Genomic DNA, 19747 nt, shown 5'->3' with positions numbered 1-19747 from the left:
TTAAATCTGCAGAATGTTTTTAGCTTGATTACTGAAGGAATACTCAAACATCCTGGAATGTGGTTAGCAGAATCTGAATTATCAAATATCGTTAAGTTGTATTCACACTGATCACGAAGGATTCTTGTTAAAGTATTTTTACTGAAACTGTCTTAAAAAAACCCAACACTGAAGGAAAAACAAAACTCATTTTCTAATGCTGCAGCTACCCTCCATTCCAACTCGTTAAATTTATTTACCACAGCTGTCCTCGTCGCTATCATCCTCACAGTCAGCTTGACCATCACATCTTCTGGATGCCAGGACACACCTCCCAGAACGGCACTTGAAGTGACTGGGTGAGCACTCTGTCAATGACAAGAAACAGGGAGAAACAATTCTCCATAAGCTCAAGTTTAATCATGACATGGGCACTTATCACTGTTGCTGTTTTGGAAGGGTAAATGAAATAAAAAGCTTGTGCGATACTAGACTGGAACTATGTAGCAGACAAGACACTTAATGATTGAGCTGTGAATGGGATGGAACAACGTGTTGCAGAGCTCTCCCTCACATGCTGCCCTCTGTCAGATTTCACTGCTTTGACAAATAACTGGCATACGACGTTTAGGTTGAGAGTATGGATTTTCTAGCCGCTCTTCTCACTGTTGTGGTGTTTTGAGATGCATTGAAATGAATATAAGAAATAATAAAGACATATCCTCAGGATAAAAAAAAAATTGACAATTTCATGTTTATTCAAATTAATAAAACCACCTATAGATGTCCACTTGCTTGTGCCTCATCTTAGAGTACCATTCTGGGACAAGAGAGCAGAAGAGAGCTGGATGATCTTTAAGGAAGTCTTCCACTGAGTGCAAGAGCTAGCAATCCCCAGGAGCAAGAAATCCATCAAGGAAGGCAAGAGACTGGCATGGCTGAGTAGGGAACTGCTGGTCAAACTAAAGGAAAAGAAGCAAATGCACAGGCAGTGGAAACAAGGACAGGTAACTTAGAAAGAATATAGATGAAGTTATGCTGTGTGGGGATGGGGAGAGGAAGGCCAAGGTGAAGCTGGAACTGAACCTGGCAAGGTATGCAAAGAATAACAGAAAGAGCTTCTACAGGTATGTTAACCAGAAAAGGTCAAAGAAGGCGTAACCTCCCACAGTAAACAATGCTGATAAACTGTTAACAATGGATGAAGAGAAGGATGAAGTACTCGACAACTTTTTTGCCTCAGTCTTCAATGGCAACCTCTCCTTGCACACCTCTCAAGTGGAGGGACAGCAAGATGAGGATGGGGCAGAAAAATGCCTCCAAATCTAAGTAAAGATCAGGTTCATGATGACCTGAGAAATGTACCTAAGTCTATGGGACCCGATGAGATATATCCCAGAGTTCTGAGGGAACTGGCTGATGTAGTTGCCAAGCCACTTTTCATGACATTAGAAAAGTCTTAGCAGTCAGGTGAAGCTTGAGGTACCTATCTTTAAAATGGGTAGAAAGAGGACCCTGGGAACTACTGACCTGCCACCCTCTCCTCTGTGCCTGGGAAGATCATGGAACAGATTCTCTTAGAAACCATGCTAAGGCACATGGAGGATGAGGTGATTCAAGACACCAGCATGGCTTCACCAAGAACAAGTCCTGCCTGACCAACCTAGTAGCTTTCTACCATGGAGTCATTACATCAGTGGACAAGGGAAGGGTTGCAGATGTTATTTATCTGGACTTGTGTAAAGCCTTTGACACGGTCTCCTAAAACATCCTCCTCTCTAAATTCAAGAGAGATGGATTTGGTGGGTGGACTGTTAGGTAGTTAAGGAACTGGTTGAGCAGTCACATCCAGAGGGCAGTGGGCAATGGCTCAGAGTCCCAATGGATATCAGTGGCGAGTGGTATCCCTCAGGGGTCCTTACTAGGACCAGTGTTATTTAATATCCTCACTAATGACATGGATGAAAAGAGTAAGTGCACCCTCAGCAAGTTTTCAGATGACAAAACACTGAGTGGTGCAGTTGACAGACCTCAAGGATGGGATGCCACCCAGAGGAACCCAGACAAGCTTGAGAAGTGGGTCCATGGGAATCTCATGAAGTTTAAGAAGACCAAGTACAAAGTGCTGCACCTGGGTCAGGGCAACCCCCAGTATCAACACAGGCTGGAGGATGAATGGATTGAGAGCAGCCCTGCCTAGAAGGACTTGGGGGTGCTGGTGGATGAGAGGCTGGACGTGACCCAGCAATGTGCACTTGCAGCCCAGAAAGCCGATTGTATCCTGGGCTGCATCAAAAGCAGTGTGGGCAGCAGGTTGAGGGAGGTGATTCTTCTCCTCTACTCTGCTTTTGTGAGACCCCACCTGCAGTCCTGCATCCAGCTCTGGGTCCCCAGCACAGGAGGAACATTGAGCTGCTGGAGTAAGTCCAGAGGAGGGCCACCAGGTTGATCAGAGGGATGGACCACCTCTCCTGTGAGGAAAGCTGAGAGAATTGGGATTGTTCAGCCTGGAAAAGAGAAGGCCTTGGGGTGACCTAATTGCAACCTTCAGTACCTGAAGGGAGCCTTCAAGAAAGATGGAGAGGAATGTTTTACAAGGGCATGTAGTGACAGGACAAGAGGGAATGGCTTCAAACTGAGAGTAGCTTTAGATTATATATTAGGAAGAAATTCACTACTGTGAGGGTGTTGAGACACTGCAACAGGTTGCCCAGAGAACCTGGAGAGGTCTGATCCCTGTAAGTGTTCAAGACCAGGTTGGATGGGGCTCTGAGTAACCTGGTCTAGTGGAAGACATCTCTGCCCATGGTAGGGGGGGTTTTAACTAGATGATCCCTTCTGGCACTAGGTCCCCCCCAACCCAAGCTATTTTGTATTTCTATGATTCTATGAAAAAGCTTTATTTAGGTGGTTTTGACAAACCCACTCATTTTTTCACATCATGCATGTAACTGACTTTGATGTACAACCTCCATCATATGTTGCCTTCTTTTTTTCCTTCCAGAAAAATCCCTCAGATGTTTAATACCATGTAGTTCCTTGGGTAAATTTTAACATTCCATAAACAGTTGTATCAGAAATGTCATCAGCTAAACTGGGAGCCTTAGAAAATTACATTCTAATGGTTAAAGGTATGTGAACTTTACTGCCAACATTTAAGAATAGTTCATTATGAAAATAACTGAGTTTACAATGCCTATTGTCTTGGCCAGTGGTATTCTTGGATTCAACACCGACTGGAAGAGAAGTTAAGGAATTCAGCACATTGTAATAACTCTGTTATTTACTGCTTAAGTTGGAAAATCACTTATACATCATAATCACAAACATTTTAAATGTTCTCAGACACTTAATTTCTTTTGTTACATGTGCTTTTCCACAAAATATTTACACTTCCCACGAAAGACTTTCTAACCAACACTGGTAGTCAGTAGAATGCAGGCACAGAATAAGCATAAAATTCTCGTAGTAAGTGAACCCAAAAGAACTTCGATAAGACCTCTGAATTAATTAGACCTTTTCTCAAAGAATACTAACTCCTCCTCCTTTTTCTTTGATTTTCCAGGAATATCTGTTTTGGAGCCAAGATGGGCAACAACAGTGAATCAGCTTTTTAGAGACTGTCAAGGGTCTACCTCCTGCTTAGAAAAACATTATTAGATCATCTAAGAAGATAAAAAATTGAAATATTACAACAAGCAAGCAGTTGCTGTGCTGGCAGCAAATCTCAAAACACTGACTTTCACAGATCGAGGGTAATTGAACCTTCCTTCAAACAGACTTCTCATGAAAATTTCTTCTTATCTGCAAACTTCAGGTATTCAAATTCCATGAAACTCAGTTAGGAATAATTTCCACAGTTTAAATATTATAATTAAAAAGAAGATATGAACTTGGGAACCTATTTAAAACTTTAATTTGCTGTTATATGTATAGGAGATACCTTCTACATCTTCATCTGGTGTTAGACAAGTTTGATTGTCTGAGTTCTCATCTGGAAACTGAGTGCAGTCTGTATCCTCTGGCCACTGCAGACCTACAATCCCAAGAACAGCCTCGCAGCGTTCCTTAGACTGTACACATAATGTCCTGAGGAGACAAAATGGAATTGCACAAAGTAACTGAGTTAATGTCTTAGAAATTCTGAGATACTCTAAGTTAATAATCCCTAGCAAGGGAATTTTAGGACATGCATTGCAATTTTCAGTGCACTTTTCTTTCAATGCAGTAAATGTTAATTGATAAATACTGTCAAGGTAGGCCCAATAAAAGAGGCAGAAATACAGAAATGGTCAGGCAGTTGGACTAGGTGGTCATTGTAGGTCTCTTCCAACTGAAATAGTCTAATTTATTCTATATATACATTTTGAAAATAAACTATCTGCCATTTCTTTCCTTTTTCTGAATACTTTTGATGCTAAACAAACACATGTAATGAACTGCATTTAATAATCATAAAATACAGTTCTCTGTCATTTGCTACAGAATTCCAACCCAAAATTTCTGGCGTTGTCAGTGGAAGCATAGAACTGCAAAAGGCTAATATGACAGACAAAGTCAAGAATTAAATGAAGTATAGTATAGTACCTGCAAGGTGGGATCCGCTGATTTGTGTGAGGGTCACATTTCGGTACTAAGATTGTGCAGGCAAAAAACATCAGGTACTTGTAGCAGTTGGTCTGAACCAAGGCTGGGAAAAGAGAAGACTCCCAGCTGATAGAGGCTTCCTTCTGCGTCCTGTGGCCCAGGTAGTTTGGGTAGTAAGTATAGTTGTAGGGCAAGTTCATACAAAGTTCCAGAGTAATTGGTTCACACTGACCTGTTCCAGAAAGAAAACAAACAAAACCACAAATGGTGTGAGATTCAATTAAATACTGCAGAAATAATTACATACGTATTTAACAAATTTATTAGTCAAGGAATTTCCTCCCAGGCATTAGAAACAAGTTCCAGAGCTCAAGACCCCATATGAGTTCTCATGCCAGTAAAGGTGGGTTTGACTTCTGCCTACCTCACAAAACTATTGAGACTGATATTTCCTTATTAATATGCATTAATTTCCTGAGCAATGTCTTAACTTGAATGTGGTACAATAAACCATCCTTTAAAACAGATTTCTTCTTTTCAAATCAAAAAGATCAATAATCTTTTCTGATTATTTTTGAGAGTTCCTGTACTTTATAGCAACACACTTCCTACTGGTGTACTTACAATGCTACCATAACACACCTCATCTTGACAGTGCAATTAACAAAATTATGAAGACAGATATCATTGGACATCTGGGTTGGAAAGGATCTCATGAAGTTTCTAGTCCAACGTCCTGCTCAAAGCTTGGTCAGCTCTGAGGACTAATAAGCTTTCTCAAGGCTTTATTCAGTCAGGTCTTGAAAAAATCTCCAGTGACAGAGACTGCACAATATCTCTGGATAGAAAACAGAATATAGAATTTGATTTTTAATTTTATTTTTTGCATACTAAGATCTGAAGGAAGAATGGGGACAATTAGGTTATGTATTGCACAAGCACTAAGCAAGAGACAGTCTACATGCTAATAATTTAATTCAGATAAGACATCGTTAATAATAAAGAGAATGATAAGCAAGGGCAAAATGAATGCAACAGCTACAGGTCTATATGATTATAGAGACTATAGCTATATACAAAAATTGTCCAACTTATAGGGGTTTATCCCAACAAATACTGAACTGATCTAGTATCATGGATTTAAAAAATTGCACAGCTTTTGTATTTCTTCTCAAATTGGAAGTCAGAAATGTATTTTTTCAATTTTCCACCACAACAGAAAACTACAGAATTTCACTTCAATTCAGACTGAAATTCATCTTCTGATTTAGCAATGAGACCAATCTGAAAATATTTAAATTTATTTAGTCTGGATATATGAGAAAATTTTCCATGAAAAATTGTACAATTCAAAAGTGATTTTTTATCTAAAGACTGGAAATATTTGACTATTCTGGAAGAAAATATAACTTAACGTGATTAATATACTCTGCCAGCCAGTTGCTAGCATCAGTTGCCAGCACAGTGTGGCAACTGTGTCGTCCCATAGCAGGATCTTTGAGAGGAAGTTAAGAGAAGATCCAACAGTCAATTATTCAGCTGATCAGCAGAACTGTCCACTCTTTCTTGGTCTTGTATTTCCTTTTTTAACTTCTTTTACTGTTACTTCTAATCTGATGATCACAAAGCTCATTTTATGTACAGCTTTTCCTCTCTGCTAAATCCTTGCATACCATCAATACTGAACTATTTCTGTTGTCTCAAATGCCTCAGTTGCATCTTTGAGGTATACGAGGCTCAATGACTTCAATTCTCCTCACATTACTGCCACTTCCTTTTCTTCACAATGAAGCAAACCCAAGACATCACCAAATAGATTACGCCTGTATTTAATACCTTTCTGTGTTTATCATTAACTCGCTGTATCTATCAAATAGGAATTAGTTCCAAACATAGTAACTGAAGTGAATGGGATGTTTCAGAAAATTACAGATTGGCTGAGGTTGGAAGGGGCCTCTACAGGCCAACCCCCCTTGCTCAAGCACAGCCAAATAGAACAGGTTGTGCAGAATTATGTCCAGGCAGCTTTTGCCTGTCTTCAAGAATGGACTCTCTACAACCACTCTGGGCAACCTGTGTTCAGTCAGACTCACAGTAAAAAAAAGTGTTTATGGTCAGAGCTTCATTATGTTTTATTTTGTGCCAATAGCCTCTGATCTTGTCACTGAGTCCCGAAATAGCCTGACTCTGTCTTCTTTACACTCTCCCTTCAAATATTTGTTCCGTTATCCTAAATATGTTGTAAATGCATTATAATGCCAGCCTAAACTGATCAGATATTATCATACACGGAGAACATCCATCGTATTCAACATTGTGAAATGTGGCCATGCTTTGGAATTTTCCAATCAAATATTTATTTGGACCACCAAGTACTGGTTTGTCAAAACTGAAATTTTCCATGAGAACTCTCACTTCTTACCAAAGATGAAATAACTCAAAATGCGAGGAAAAATATAATATGAAAAAAGACAATAGTTCTTCTAGATGTCATGCAAGAAAAATCTCTCCCAAATTGTCTTGCTGTTCCATTGTGTATAAACAATTAAATATTCACTAGACCAGCAAGGGAGAAAGACAGATGATTCAAAAGACTAATTATTTGTTACTCCCGTTAAGAATTACAGAGAGTTGCCCATAAAGTCTTGAGGAAACATCTACACTAAAAAGCTTTTGGCTTTCCCATGATATGGAGTAGGAACATTGTTTTGGAATTCAAATATCAAATGTCAAAAATCATAGAATCATAGAGTGGTTTGGGCTGGAAGGGACCTTGAAGATCATCTTTAAGGGGAGATCATCCTTAAGGGGAGATCTTATTACCCTTAACAGCTACCTAATGGGAAGGTGTCAAGCAGACGGAACCAGACTCTCAGAAGTGTGAAGGGATCGAATGAGAGGCAAGACATAAGTTGTGACACAGAGAATTTCAGTTACTTATATGGAAAATAGACTTTAATGACGAGAGTGGCATAACACTGAAACAGATCTCTCAGAATGACTCTGTAATCTCTGACCTTAAGGATGCTCAAAGATCAGCAGCAAAAGTCATGGGCCACATGATTCAATTGGCACTGATTTGATGAGGAGTTTGAGCTAGCTGACCAAAGGTGTAACCTAAATTCCTTCTAATGCTAAACATGGTACTTAAGATTGTTCCCTTACAAAAACTTAGGCAAAGCATTGAAAGAAGTACATGTAAAGCATTTATTCTTTATAAAGTATCTTATATCTTTACTTCAGCAGCATCTAAAGACACCAGCATGAATGGTGCCTGTCTCAAACAAACACTTGTAGGTGATAGTCACAGCTCTACAGAGACTATGGAGTTTGGACTAGTTGACCTTCCCACATTCATTCCATCCTAAATGGAATAAGATTATCCACACAAGCTACCATATAGTACCAGACCATACCTTGCAGAGATAATCTCAGCACAAAGCAATCACAGCTATACATTCGTATATAAGCGAAGCCAAGCCTGCCCATGTGCCAAGGTGACCTGAACTGATGCGACTGTGTTAACACAACACTAAGTTTTAATTAATTCTGAATAATTTTGAATATAGTTGTGCCCCAGTTTCAAACCTAGACAAATAAACCTCCATTACTTGTTCACATTGCTGCACTGCACAAGTGGAAAGACAGCTATTCAGAAGCAAGTGCACAGTTAGTACAGGAGCCTTGCGTGGAGTGGTATAGTAGAGGACATAGATATAAGGATACACAGAGTTGAAGACCCTGATACTCTACAACAGGTATTGATCAGAGGAACAATTTGTTTTGTCAGTTTGAATATCAAAATGACTCCTTCATAAAGGGGCTAAAATTCTCCAGGCTACTAAATACAGCAACGTGGCTTTTTTTATATTTTGAAAATAAACCGGTAGGTTCTGCTTTACACTTACACTATGTTGTTTACTTTAGGTAAGCACTGAATGTCATTAAATGCTAAGAAAAAATGCAAATGCAAACACTCATTAAAAACATATAAAAATTCACAGAAGGAAAAAACCTCCATGTCAAATATATGTACTTATGATGATCCTTTTGTTTCTACATTGCCCCTTTCAAAACTTAATCACTGCACGCACACATTAGCTAGTAAATTAAAGTATTACTCACTGTGTCCTACCCTGCATCCTCATTATAATCTAAAACATCCTAAAACAGTGACATTATGAAGCACATGACCTACTTACTGCAGTTTGCCTGGTTGTTTCTCATCTCACAGAAAGAAGCTCCACAGGGATCAGGACAGGAAGAACACCTCTGGTCTCCCTCCTGACAGAGGGTTTGATCTGAGGGAAACAGAAGTTTATTGTTCAAATTATTTACCAGACCAATAAAAATGACTGAAGTGTAGTGGTGAGAAAATACACTGTTTATGTAACAATTAAGTATTTCCTTTACATAGTTGAATAAGTATTTCAAGTGTAGTAAGGATGTGTTGTAAAGAAGAAAGTTGTGCACTACTGTCCAGATTTCACCTTTCTTTACCCCTATGTTCAATGTAAGAATTTATATCCCAGTTTCTGAATAAGAGATATATGTCTCTGAAGGACATTTACCATGACCCTCTAGCAGAGTATGAAAAGTCAGGTAAATCATGTTTTTAAAAGAACAATAAGTCCTAGCTGAAAGAGAATACTCTCTGAGAATTATTCTTCAATGCCATTCAGTTGATTTGCTTCTCATTTTCTAATTTTGTTTTGCTTGACAGTACTAGATATCCTGAAGAAAGATCATCAGAGCTGAAGCTTTATTGTCCTTCTTTGACTGGTTAAAAAACAAACAACAAAAAGAAACCCAAAAAAGCCTACGGTCCTAAAGGTGATATCCAGAATAACTAAACCCAGCATTTTATCAAAAGTTTCTGAGCATGCTACCTGGGTAGTTAGTTTATGTGACAAATCCTTGGACTTTTCTCTTTCTTATAGTGAGGCTAGCTCCTTTTCAAACCATTAAATTCTGTCTTTCATGTGCAAAATCAGTCATTTAATCTACTATTCTGTACAGAAAGACTGAATGTATGGTATTTTACCATCTCATCCTGTTTAAAATGGTCTATTTCCACTATTGCTCAGAGTTTATATTGCACTACTGCCCATGAACATTAATCATTCAGTTATGACATCCTGACACGGGGCATACAGAAGATGCTTAAGAAATACCTTATTTCAATGACCTTGATAACAACCTTTTCAAAGAACTGATGACGTATCCATATCTACTCATAATTATGTGGATTTAGTTCCCTTCATCCACGTAATATATTGAAGCAATGAAGGCAATTTGTTTGCCATAGCAATTGACTGTCTTATTTTACAGGTGCATCTGATTGCAAAATGGAACTTGAAAGGCAGGCAAAGCCGCCTGACTTCTAAAGCTATCCCAAATATTTACATTAAAATTATTTTTTAAAGTTTGCTCCAACTTCTTCTTATCCCACAATGGAAGAGCTTCTCAATTCTTTAAAAATTCATGTGCCACAATGTAGATTTTTTTGATCCTAGCACAGACAACGCTGAATTTCCGTAAACAAAGTCTACTCTGTCTTTTGAATGGATCACAGAAGCAGCTGTGAATACATCCATGCTGGGTTTCTATTGTCACAAAATGAATGAGAGCAGTACTCTTCACAGATGCTATACCTTAGATTTCCTTAGGGTATGTAGTGAAGGAGAACACTTTTCTTAATTCAGATATAGACAAAGCAATGGCCATTTGTAATCTCTATGTGTATACACTTGTACTAGGACACAAGGTCCCTGTATCCTTATATAAGCAAGTGGCAAGTCACTACACCTTGACCTCAGATTTCTATGCAGATTTCACATATTTACTGTGTTTGTAACAAAACCAATACTCCAGATCACTTTAGCCCTTACTTCACTGACTCTGCTAGGCATATCTAAATTTTTTTTTTGATTTGTAGAGCATAGAAGTAGTAAGTGTATTTGTAGTAACTGTATATCCTATTATATTTTCTGTAGTTGCTGAAAACAACAAAATATGTAAGAAATACAATAGTAAGCAAGTTAGGCACAAGAATTCTGTCTTCCTTTTACACAGACTTTGCAAGGAACTAAAGGTGATAAAGTCCAAAGTCTGACAAGATATTCCCATGCAAATTAAGATGGATGGAATATGGTTGCATAAAGAATTTTGCTCTACACAATACTGCAAAATATTGAATCTTTTAATCTATACCTGTTCATCTTAGCAAAAGAAGATTTTTAAACATTCTTCAACATTAACAGGGGAAAAAAAGCAGTGAAAACAAAAGACACCACTGACTTCTAGCCCAGATTATGCAAGAGAAATGAAGGATCAAAGAATTCATAGTGTAAGCCTCAGATTGGACATCGAGAAAGATGAAGAATAAAAACTGAACATTTTGTGAAAGTGCACAGTCAGAACTGAGGACAAAACTTGGTCCTGAGTTTTTAGATTGCCACAGTCAGAACTGAAAGAAATTTCATGCAAAACTTTTTTACAATGTCAACATTAATAGCAAAGAAAAACAACTACATTATTTTCTGTGTTTCAACTTCTCAGGTATTTTTTGGAATGGAGATGTTTAAAGTGGAGTAGGAAGATCTCAAGAACTTTATATGAACAGAGGAGACTGAGCAGAAACGCTTAGTCAAGATTTCTTCTAAACTGGTTTCCTAAAGAAATGAAGCTTATATAATCACATTGTATATTTATCTTATGAAAATAGGCCTGTTCTGCTCTAATAAGTTTTAAGTAGTTTGCCCTATTAACACTATATTTGACAGCACTAGCTTTCTAAATAAAGTTAAATATTTTAATTTCTTTCAAATAAGATTCATAAGAGAAAAACTTTAATAACTTCAAATGCTGAAATACATCATAACATGACAATATTTATTTCTGAGTGTCTTTTGGAAACCATGTTCTGGGGCTCAAGAAATTGTGTGGTTTCTTCTTCTCTCATACAGTCCATCATAAGACAGTTATCAAGTAGCTGCAAAAACTTACATTCTCATATATTTTCCCTTAGTAACACTAAATCATTACTTTACTTATGGAAACATCCTTTCTCTGATTCCCAAGTTATGACAAAAAAGGATTTTCATGAGAAAATTCCTCCTCAAATGACACCAATTCCTGTGACAATAGATTCTGACTGCTCCAGACAATGTGAATATGCATTATTTCAAGTAACAACTGATCACGTTAGATAACTAAATACTATGCTAAATACCACCTCCATTTCTTTAACTTTTTATATTTTTAAGTACTAATAAAAGTCTGCTTACAAATTCCTGTGTGAAAGCAGACACCAATCAGCCTTAGCACATGTTATTTGAAAGGCAAAGAAATTTGTCAGACAGCTTTAGCTAAAGATGCTTCAGAGCACAGAAGTCAATGGTAGGTTTGGTAAGAAAAGTAAAATGAGGCATATCCTTACTTTCATTGCAGTTTTCTTCATCACTTCCATCTTTACAATCATTATCTCCATCACACTGGAATGCACTAGGAATGCACTGCCCATTTCTGCACTCCACGAGACCCTGGCTGTCACATGCTGGAGATAAAAAAAATAAAAAAAGACAATATTCTTATCAACTTCGGTTAATGAAGGTCTGCATTATTTTTGAACATCATCCTAAAGTTATTTTAGGAGGAGCTGATAACACTGCTCAGCACTGAACATCAGGAGATATTTTCATTATGTTTTCAATACCCGATAGCTGTGCTGATATTTAACTACAGAGACTGAAACTATATGTCAGGTATTAGCAACAGACTTATATGAAGGCTTAGCTTTTCAGAAAAAAAAAAAGAAAACAACATAATTTTTACTCATCTAATGGGAACATTAAAATTAACAAAAAGCTAAATCTGTAATTACAAGAAGCTGAAACACAAAGCAGTATATTTCTCAACAATGGCAACAAATGTTTAATTTGCTGCAGCTGTCTACCAGAATGGACATTTGTCAAGTGTGAACTTCTGAAATCAAATAAGCTTATAGTTTTGCCTCACAAGTAATTGCACTACTTATCCTAATTTTTTTAATTTAATTTTAATTTAAATATTTTTTTAATTTTTAAAGAAAGAAAAGATAATTTAGAGATTAAGGGAACTTACAGCAATTTATCTCATCTGATTTGTCTATACAGTCATGGTCACCATCACATACCCAATCAGCTGTTATACATCTTCCATCTCCACACTGATGATGTGTTACCGGATTACAATCTACATAAAATGCAAATTTGAAGGAAAAAAGGATGCAAAGTTACCATATGTGTATTTTATATTACTGATCAATTGCTCTATGCCTATTAGTTAATCATTCTTATTAAGGAGCCATTTTGCATTAGTAAATTACATCTTCCTTACCTGCAGATTTTTTTGCAGATGGTAGTTATATATGTTCTGAATTCTACTGCCTACAGAGATAGCGATGCACTCCTTCCACCTCTCAGGTGCACAGCTGTTACCATTTGCAAATAAGGTTCTAAAATTTGTTAAGCACGTTAAAGGATCTTCTGGTTTATCATCTAATGGAATGATTTTCAGTTAGCCAATATTTTCAGCTGACATCAGAGAAAATAATTCTGTACATTTACCTTTTTACTAAGACATTAAAGAAAATAAATTCTTGACTTCAGAAACTATGTCTCTTGCAGCCACTTGGAATTTTCCATAAGAATTATTTACGAAGAAATTACTCCAATCTTTATCTTAGTCTTTCTATCTGAATGCACAAATAAAGAAGAGCATTCTGTTGAGCAGGCTAACTTCACACCAAAATAAATACAGAGCGTAGACACAGTCCAGTCTTCCAAATCTGCTATGAAAACCACTTATAGACTGTACAAAGACTTAGATCTTAAATTTTATATAAAAAAACTATATCAAGATAGGAATTATAAGAGTCAGATTAATGTTTAGAAAATATAAATCATCTTTAAACAAAGATGAGTTATAAAAAAACCCCCACCAAACAACCAAAACTGACAAAAGAGTAGTGAAAGATCTTAGAGTGTGCTTAATTTGGAGCAGAAGTATAAATTCTTTGTATTTTCTTTAGAAAAGCAAAAGGAAAAAGTAAGAAATAATATTTTAACTATTAAATAATTAATTTAGAAAACTTAATTTTATCTCGGGTGTAGGACGAGGAACAAAAATTAGTAAAAATAAGGCTTTCAAATTTTTCCAGTATTTACATGTGAAGATTATTCTTTTTTATGGCAAAACTTCATTGTTTCTCCTATGACAGTTAGGTTTAGGTAGATAGATAAATATAATGAGTCAGAACATGCAAAGATGATTGAAAACAGAACTTGGAAGAAACAGAATTTAAGAATTTTAAGTTCACTACGAAGCTTATGTAAAAACAGTTCAGCCATAAAACAGTTGGCATCACCAGAGTGTAGCCTCCTATGGTTTCCTTTAATCTCAGTTAAATTCAGTCGAGCTAGCAAGGAAACAAACATAACATCTTTTGGCATTAGTTTAAAACAAACTGAAAATCATAATATTTCTTATAAATACCACTACCTTCAAGATTTGGATTGACCCAGAGCTTTCCTCTAAACCTTTTCAAATTGCATATAGAATTTGTGAGCTGTTTTCACTTTGTCCAAATAGAATAACAGCAGGATTTATTACTCCTGTAGTAGTTTAAGAGAAAAGATGACTGGTTTAGGCAATCGTGATATCTTAAAGACTTTAGAAAAACATAAAACTTTCATTTACCACAGTTTTGTTCATCGCTAAGGTCTCCGCAGTCATCATATCCATCACAAACAAAAGTATAATTTAGGCATTTTCCCGTGTTGCAACGAAATACATCACTACTGCAGTCTACAAAACAAATTTTTGTAAAATGTTAAAATTACATTGGAACATTCATATAAACTATGAACACTAGAATGTACTGACTAAAGTAAGATTAGCTAAAGATACACTACAAAGGTCTGCATTAATACTGGTGTGTATCAGTTTACGAGAATTTAATACGGAAGAACATGAAAAATCAAAGAAATTTTCAGATATTTCTTCTCTGTTCCTATTAATTGTCTTTTTGTTTAACCAAGTGCTCTAGTTATGCATATGGACCAAACTGTTTGATTAAATTATACACATAAAGTTGTCAAGAAAGGTTGTGGGCTTCATCATCTAGATTACTAGGACAGTCTTGAGCACCCAATGTGGCTGTTAAATGGAACTGAGGATTCTAACAGCAAAATCAATATTCCTAGACCCTGCTTTTGAACCTGCCTTTGGTCTTACAATGGCTTCAAATGAGCTTCACGCTTTACACAGTTTTCAGCTCAGTTTTGCCTTGGTGCCTTCTCATCAAGCAATTCTTATCACTGCCAGCCCTAAATCAGTTTAGGCTTTGTTTTCATGACTGAAGGCTTCGGTAAAGGCCTGACAGATATTCTCTGAGAATATTGAAAATACTTGAATACTCTGAGGTTCAATATAAACATGGACTCTATGTTGTAGTTGAGAATGCGGGTAGAAGAGAAATCAGGGTTTGTGGTGTCTGGTCCCATTAGAAACAACTTTTAATTTCAAAGCACACAGTCGGGAAGTGAGTGATCTAGTTTCACTGCCTTCCTCTAGGCTTCTCCTTGACATGTAGCTTTCCAGGGAGAAACCCAGGATATAAAACAGCTGAGAATCCTTCCTTCCTACTGAAGCTATGCCACTGGAACCAGGGAAGTCCTTTGTGCTTCTCTCCTCTTGGCATGTGACTCCTGTGTTTATGATTGCACAATGGTCCCACTTTGAAAACAGGGTGTCCTTCTAAGTGTATTACACACTTATAGGTGCAAAACTCTCCCAGAAGGTGCAGTGGGGTTTCTATCCCTTAAGATCAATGTCAGCCAAGTGTTTCACCTAGGTGAATGCCCTAAGTTTCTCAAGCAACCTCAGCTCTGGAACTTGAATATGAATCACTTCTTTCCTTCACCTCACAGAAATATTCATATTTTCTAAAAGTTTCACGTCATCTTAGAAAGTAAAAACAGAATTTATAGCATAGTGTGCTTAAAATCAGACAAATCATGCGTTGCTCTATTTCTTAGCTCATCCTCCATATAGCAGGTTAAGACACTTAGCTCAGATAAAGTCACCTGCACAGGGAGAGACTATTCCATCCCCAACGTATGTAACTTTATAACTAAAAAACAGAGATGTCTTTCCAAGCTGATAGCATCTAAATTTTAGCATAAATCCTTCTAATATAAGAATTTTGCAATTGCAGATGTATCCTCCCTTTGTCAGGCACAAGGCAGTAGCTTAAAGGAAAAGAGGGACTGGAAGCAAGTCCACACTTGTGGTAGCATGTGAAACTCCTTCTTGCCCACCTCGCCTTCCCAGGTGCTTCTCTCTGTACAATGGGTATGAAGCTCTGGATGTGGAAGGTCAGTCAATGCTCAGGAACTAGTGGGTTTCATTGACAGATGAGTTAGATCTTTAAGCTAGACTTGAGAGGGGAGGAGGATAGTATCAGGCTTGACTGTGACAAGCTGTGGGATGACACACCAAGGTTAGACACAAGAGCTGAATGATACAGTTGACACTCCTGAAGGACGCCATCCAGAGTGACTTGCTGCACATGGGTCTGAGCAACCCCCAGTATCAATACAGGCTGAGGAATGTGGATTGAAAGCAGCCCTGCCAAGAAAAACTTGGGGGTTCTGGTGGATGAAAAGCTGGACATGAACCAGCAATGTGCACCTGCAGCCCAGAAAGCCAAATACGTCCTGGGCTGCATCAGAGTGGCCTGTAGGTCAAGAGAGGTGATTCTGCTCCTCTACACTGCTCTGGTGAGACCCCACCTGGAGTGCTGCACCCAGCTCTGGTGTCCTCAACACAGGAAAGACATGGACCTAGGCCACAAAAATGATCATAGGGATGGTCCACCTCTCCTTTGAGGAAAGGTTGAGAGGGTAGGGGCTGTTTATCCTGGAGGAGTGGCCTTTCAATACTTAAAGTGGGCATATAAGAAAGATGGGGACAGACTTTTTAACAGGGTCTGTTGCGATAGGACGAGGGATAATGGTTTTAAACTAAAAGAGGGTAGATTTAGACTAGACATAAGGAATAAATTTTTTACAATGAGGATGGTGAAACACAGGGACAGCTTGTCCAGAGAAGTGGTAGATGCCCCATTCCTAGAAACATTCAAGATCAGGTTGGATGGGACTCTGAGCAATCTATTCTATAACTTAATGAGGTGACTTAAGACTTCGAGAGGGGCAAGAATGGCAAGAAACATTAGCATCTTTTATCAGACAAGCTTTCAGGAAAATAAGTCCTCCTTTAGTTTTGCTATTTCTGCTATGTAAGTCAAGAAAGTCTTATGTGACCCCTCACCTCAACTCTTACTAAGTATCCTAATAGAAGACATCCTCCCCACATAAACCCTGTATCATTAAACAGACAGGCATTCTTTTAAAGGTAATCTTAGAGCTTGCAATCTTAGCTCATGAAATTTATGCTTGTTTTTTCAAGACATGTAATATATTTATTCTTTTGTTACTAATTTCTTATTTTCCCATTTCTAATGGAACTTGAGAGCCATAGTCCCATAGGCATTTTTAAAGTTTTTAGCTTACATTAAATCTGAAGCTAATGCTGACAGGAAAAATATAAACATGCAATACTTTTTACACAACAGACATTATCTCAATCTCCATTAAATAAATGGAGGCTATTAAAGGAAAAGCAAGCTCTAGCCTCATTCATATTGAGACCAGGAGGAAATTAATGCCATTTATTCCTTGGAGTATCCCAGATAAAATCTAGCAATAACTTCCTTAGAAGTAGCTTTGTGAGTCTTGGAATGCTCAGGCTCTTAAATCACTAATAAGAATAAATCTTCTGAGGTGAGTGTAAACTGCATGGTTTCCAAAGTCTGAATGAGCAACACTGTTTTGTGGCATCATGCCCTACTATAGTCGCTATTTAATAATTTTCCCACATTTTCCTTTTTTCTTTTTTTTTTTCCCCTTCTCATAATTTTCCTACCGTACATTTGCTCAGCTTTTCTAAAAGTGTTTGTAGTCCAAGAACATTTTTGTTCACAAAGAAAAACACATAGGAACTCTAAAGATGTGCACTACCACAGACAGATAAATAAGAAATTAAGTTATCACATATGTATATTCATTTTTCTTTTCTACTACACCACATACTGGGATTAATTTAAGTAAATCTCATCCAGGGTTGAGATGAGAACTTTCTAAACAGATGGTCTTGCATCTACTCTAAAACCAGTGCCAAGGACAAGGAAAAACCTACAGCTAACAGTCTTCAGCTGATTATCGGAAGCACTCCCTTATTGATCCATTTTTAAAAAAGCCCCCAAACACTTCTAACTTCCACATGGCTCTTTGCAGAATATCTGCCTCAAGGCACAAAATTTGACAGATCAAAACCACATGCTGTAGCCTGAGTGAGCAAAGGTGAACAGAATCAATGGCAACAGACAGGAGTCCAAATGTCAGTATATGCAAATACCGTGCAAAGCTCCTATTCTGTACCAATAGCCTTCTTTAGTGTTCAGGTTTCCGTGAAGGGATTCAGTGCCTCAAAAGAACACTGCAAGGTTTAAGAAACTTACTGCAATGGACCTCATCACTCCAATCATCACAGTCGTTGTAGCCATTACACTGCAGTTTCCCTGGGATGCAGATCCCACTGGCACACAAGAAACTCTCCTCTCCTCCACACAGTGCTGCAAAAGAGAAGACAGAATGAGGAGAAAAATCATTAGCATCAACACTACAAAGTTAATGCTACTTTAAACTGATATTCAAGATTAAACTGATAAACTGTGGATGCTGTGAGGTATCACTTAGCACTGGACCTACCTAAATATGCGTTTTTCAAAAATGACACATAGCTTCAGTTTGCACTGACGCTATTGCTACTTGCAACTATTTATCTGGATTTTTAATTTGTGGTCCTAAAACAGCAGTCCTTTCTATCACACTATGGCAACAGATATTCACACGCACACCCTCAGTACCTTCATTATTACTTTTAACTTTTGTCAGCAGGGGATTATTTTTTTCCAACATATTTACATTCTTTTTTAAGCTCGAAATGTTATTTTATCATCCTCAAGCAACAGGGCAATCTTAAGACTTAGTCAACTGAAACACACACCCTTTATGAAAAATTTGTTTGTAATAAAAACTTAGGAATAATTTCAAAATCTTTTCTATTACATTCCCAGGTGTACTCTCCACTTGGACAGCACATAGTTTTGATTTTGCAATACAAACATCATTTTCTAGTTGTGTAATGAGGCCATGTTTATTGCAGTGAAAGCTGTTTATGCAATGATTTTAAAGAAGGCTTCTAACTTCACAGAAAAGTGCCCAAAATAGTTTTTTTAAACTAAAGGTTTTCAACTAGTTTGTGCCATTTAATCTTTGTGACTCTTAATCAGAAGCAAGATAGGGCAAAACCACCAGCACCATCCTTTTGCACACTGTTATTGTTTACCTCATACTGTGCTCCTCAGTAGGTTCCCTCACAACACACTGTGTGGTTGGACAGGTTTCCTAACTTCTAACTAAAGAGCTACACCCTTACCTGCGTTCTATCACTTTTGGAGGGTATTACAAACTGCAAAATATCATAGTCTTAAAACCAACATGAGATTTGATAGCACTTACAGTCTCATTTTACAGGGGACAAAAATGAGGCAGTGAGATATTAAAGTTAGAACGAATAATAATTTGACCAATGTTAGAACGTGTGTGTTTTTTTTCCTGGAGAGTAAAGACAGATATTATTTTACATGTTCAAAGAATTCTTGCCTTTATTTGTAGCTGCAAGAGCATGTTTCAGCTGCAAATAAACTACAGCTATACAAATGAAGAGTCCACTTCTGTTCCAGTGCCTTGCTGAACATGGTGACTGCAATGGTGACAGGGAAGAATCTCATTCCATATGATAAAATCACACTTTCTTTATTATGAGCCAATCTTGGTGTTTCTCCAGTTTCCTGCCTTATGCACTGCACTTCCTTATTGCTACAGTCAGTAAGCTCTACAGGGGCCCCTAGAAACAACAGACTTCCTCAGTATGGGCTCTAGTTCCCGAGAGACCAGTGTTTATCCCTCAGACAATTATGTCAGGTAAAAATAGAATATGATAACACAATCAA

The 19747-nt window shown here is 37.5% G+C and overlaps 1 protein-coding gene and 1 long non-coding RNA gene across 4 annotated transcripts in view; one reads left to right on the top strand and one right to left on the bottom strand.

Moving 5' to 3' along the window:
• CORIN (corin, serine peptidase) overlaps positions 1-19747 on the bottom strand; it is a 118712-nt gene that overhangs the window by 36629 nt on the left and 62336 nt on the right. For all 3 annotated transcript variants that reach the window (XM_064652888.1, XM_064652889.1, XM_064652890.1), the window contains exons 6-13: positions 18191-18304; positions 14308-14415; positions 12691-12801; positions 12008-12124; positions 8769-8867; positions 4567-4798; positions 3923-4068; positions 240-347 (exon numbers count right to left, since the gene is read on the bottom strand). In XM_064652888.1, coding sequence (XP_064508958.1) covers positions 240-347; positions 3923-4068; positions 4567-4798; positions 8769-8867; positions 12008-12124; positions 12691-12801; positions 14308-14415; positions 18191-18304 — 1035 coding nt within the window. The remainder of the gene's footprint in view (positions 1-239; positions 348-3922; positions 4069-4566; positions 4799-8768; positions 8868-12007; positions 12125-12690; positions 12802-14307; positions 14416-18190; positions 18305-19747) is intronic.
• LOC135413322 (uncharacterized) lies at positions 254-5093 on the top strand. The gene is made up of 3 exons (XR_010430172.1): positions 254-338; positions 791-986; positions 3545-5093. It is a non-coding gene; the product is annotated as an uncharacterized LOC135413322 (long non-coding RNA).

This window comes from Pseudopipra pipra, chromosome 4 (genome assembly GCF_036250125.1).
Source record: "Pseudopipra pipra isolate bDixPip1 chromosome 4, bDixPip1.hap1, whole genome shotgun sequence".
In the NCBI taxonomy this organism is placed as follows: Eukaryota; Metazoa; Chordata; class Aves; order Passeriformes; family Pipridae; genus Pseudopipra; species Pseudopipra pipra.
The sequence above is the reverse complement of the archived record's forward strand: the minus strand, read 5'-3'. Positions and strand labels throughout refer to the sequence as shown.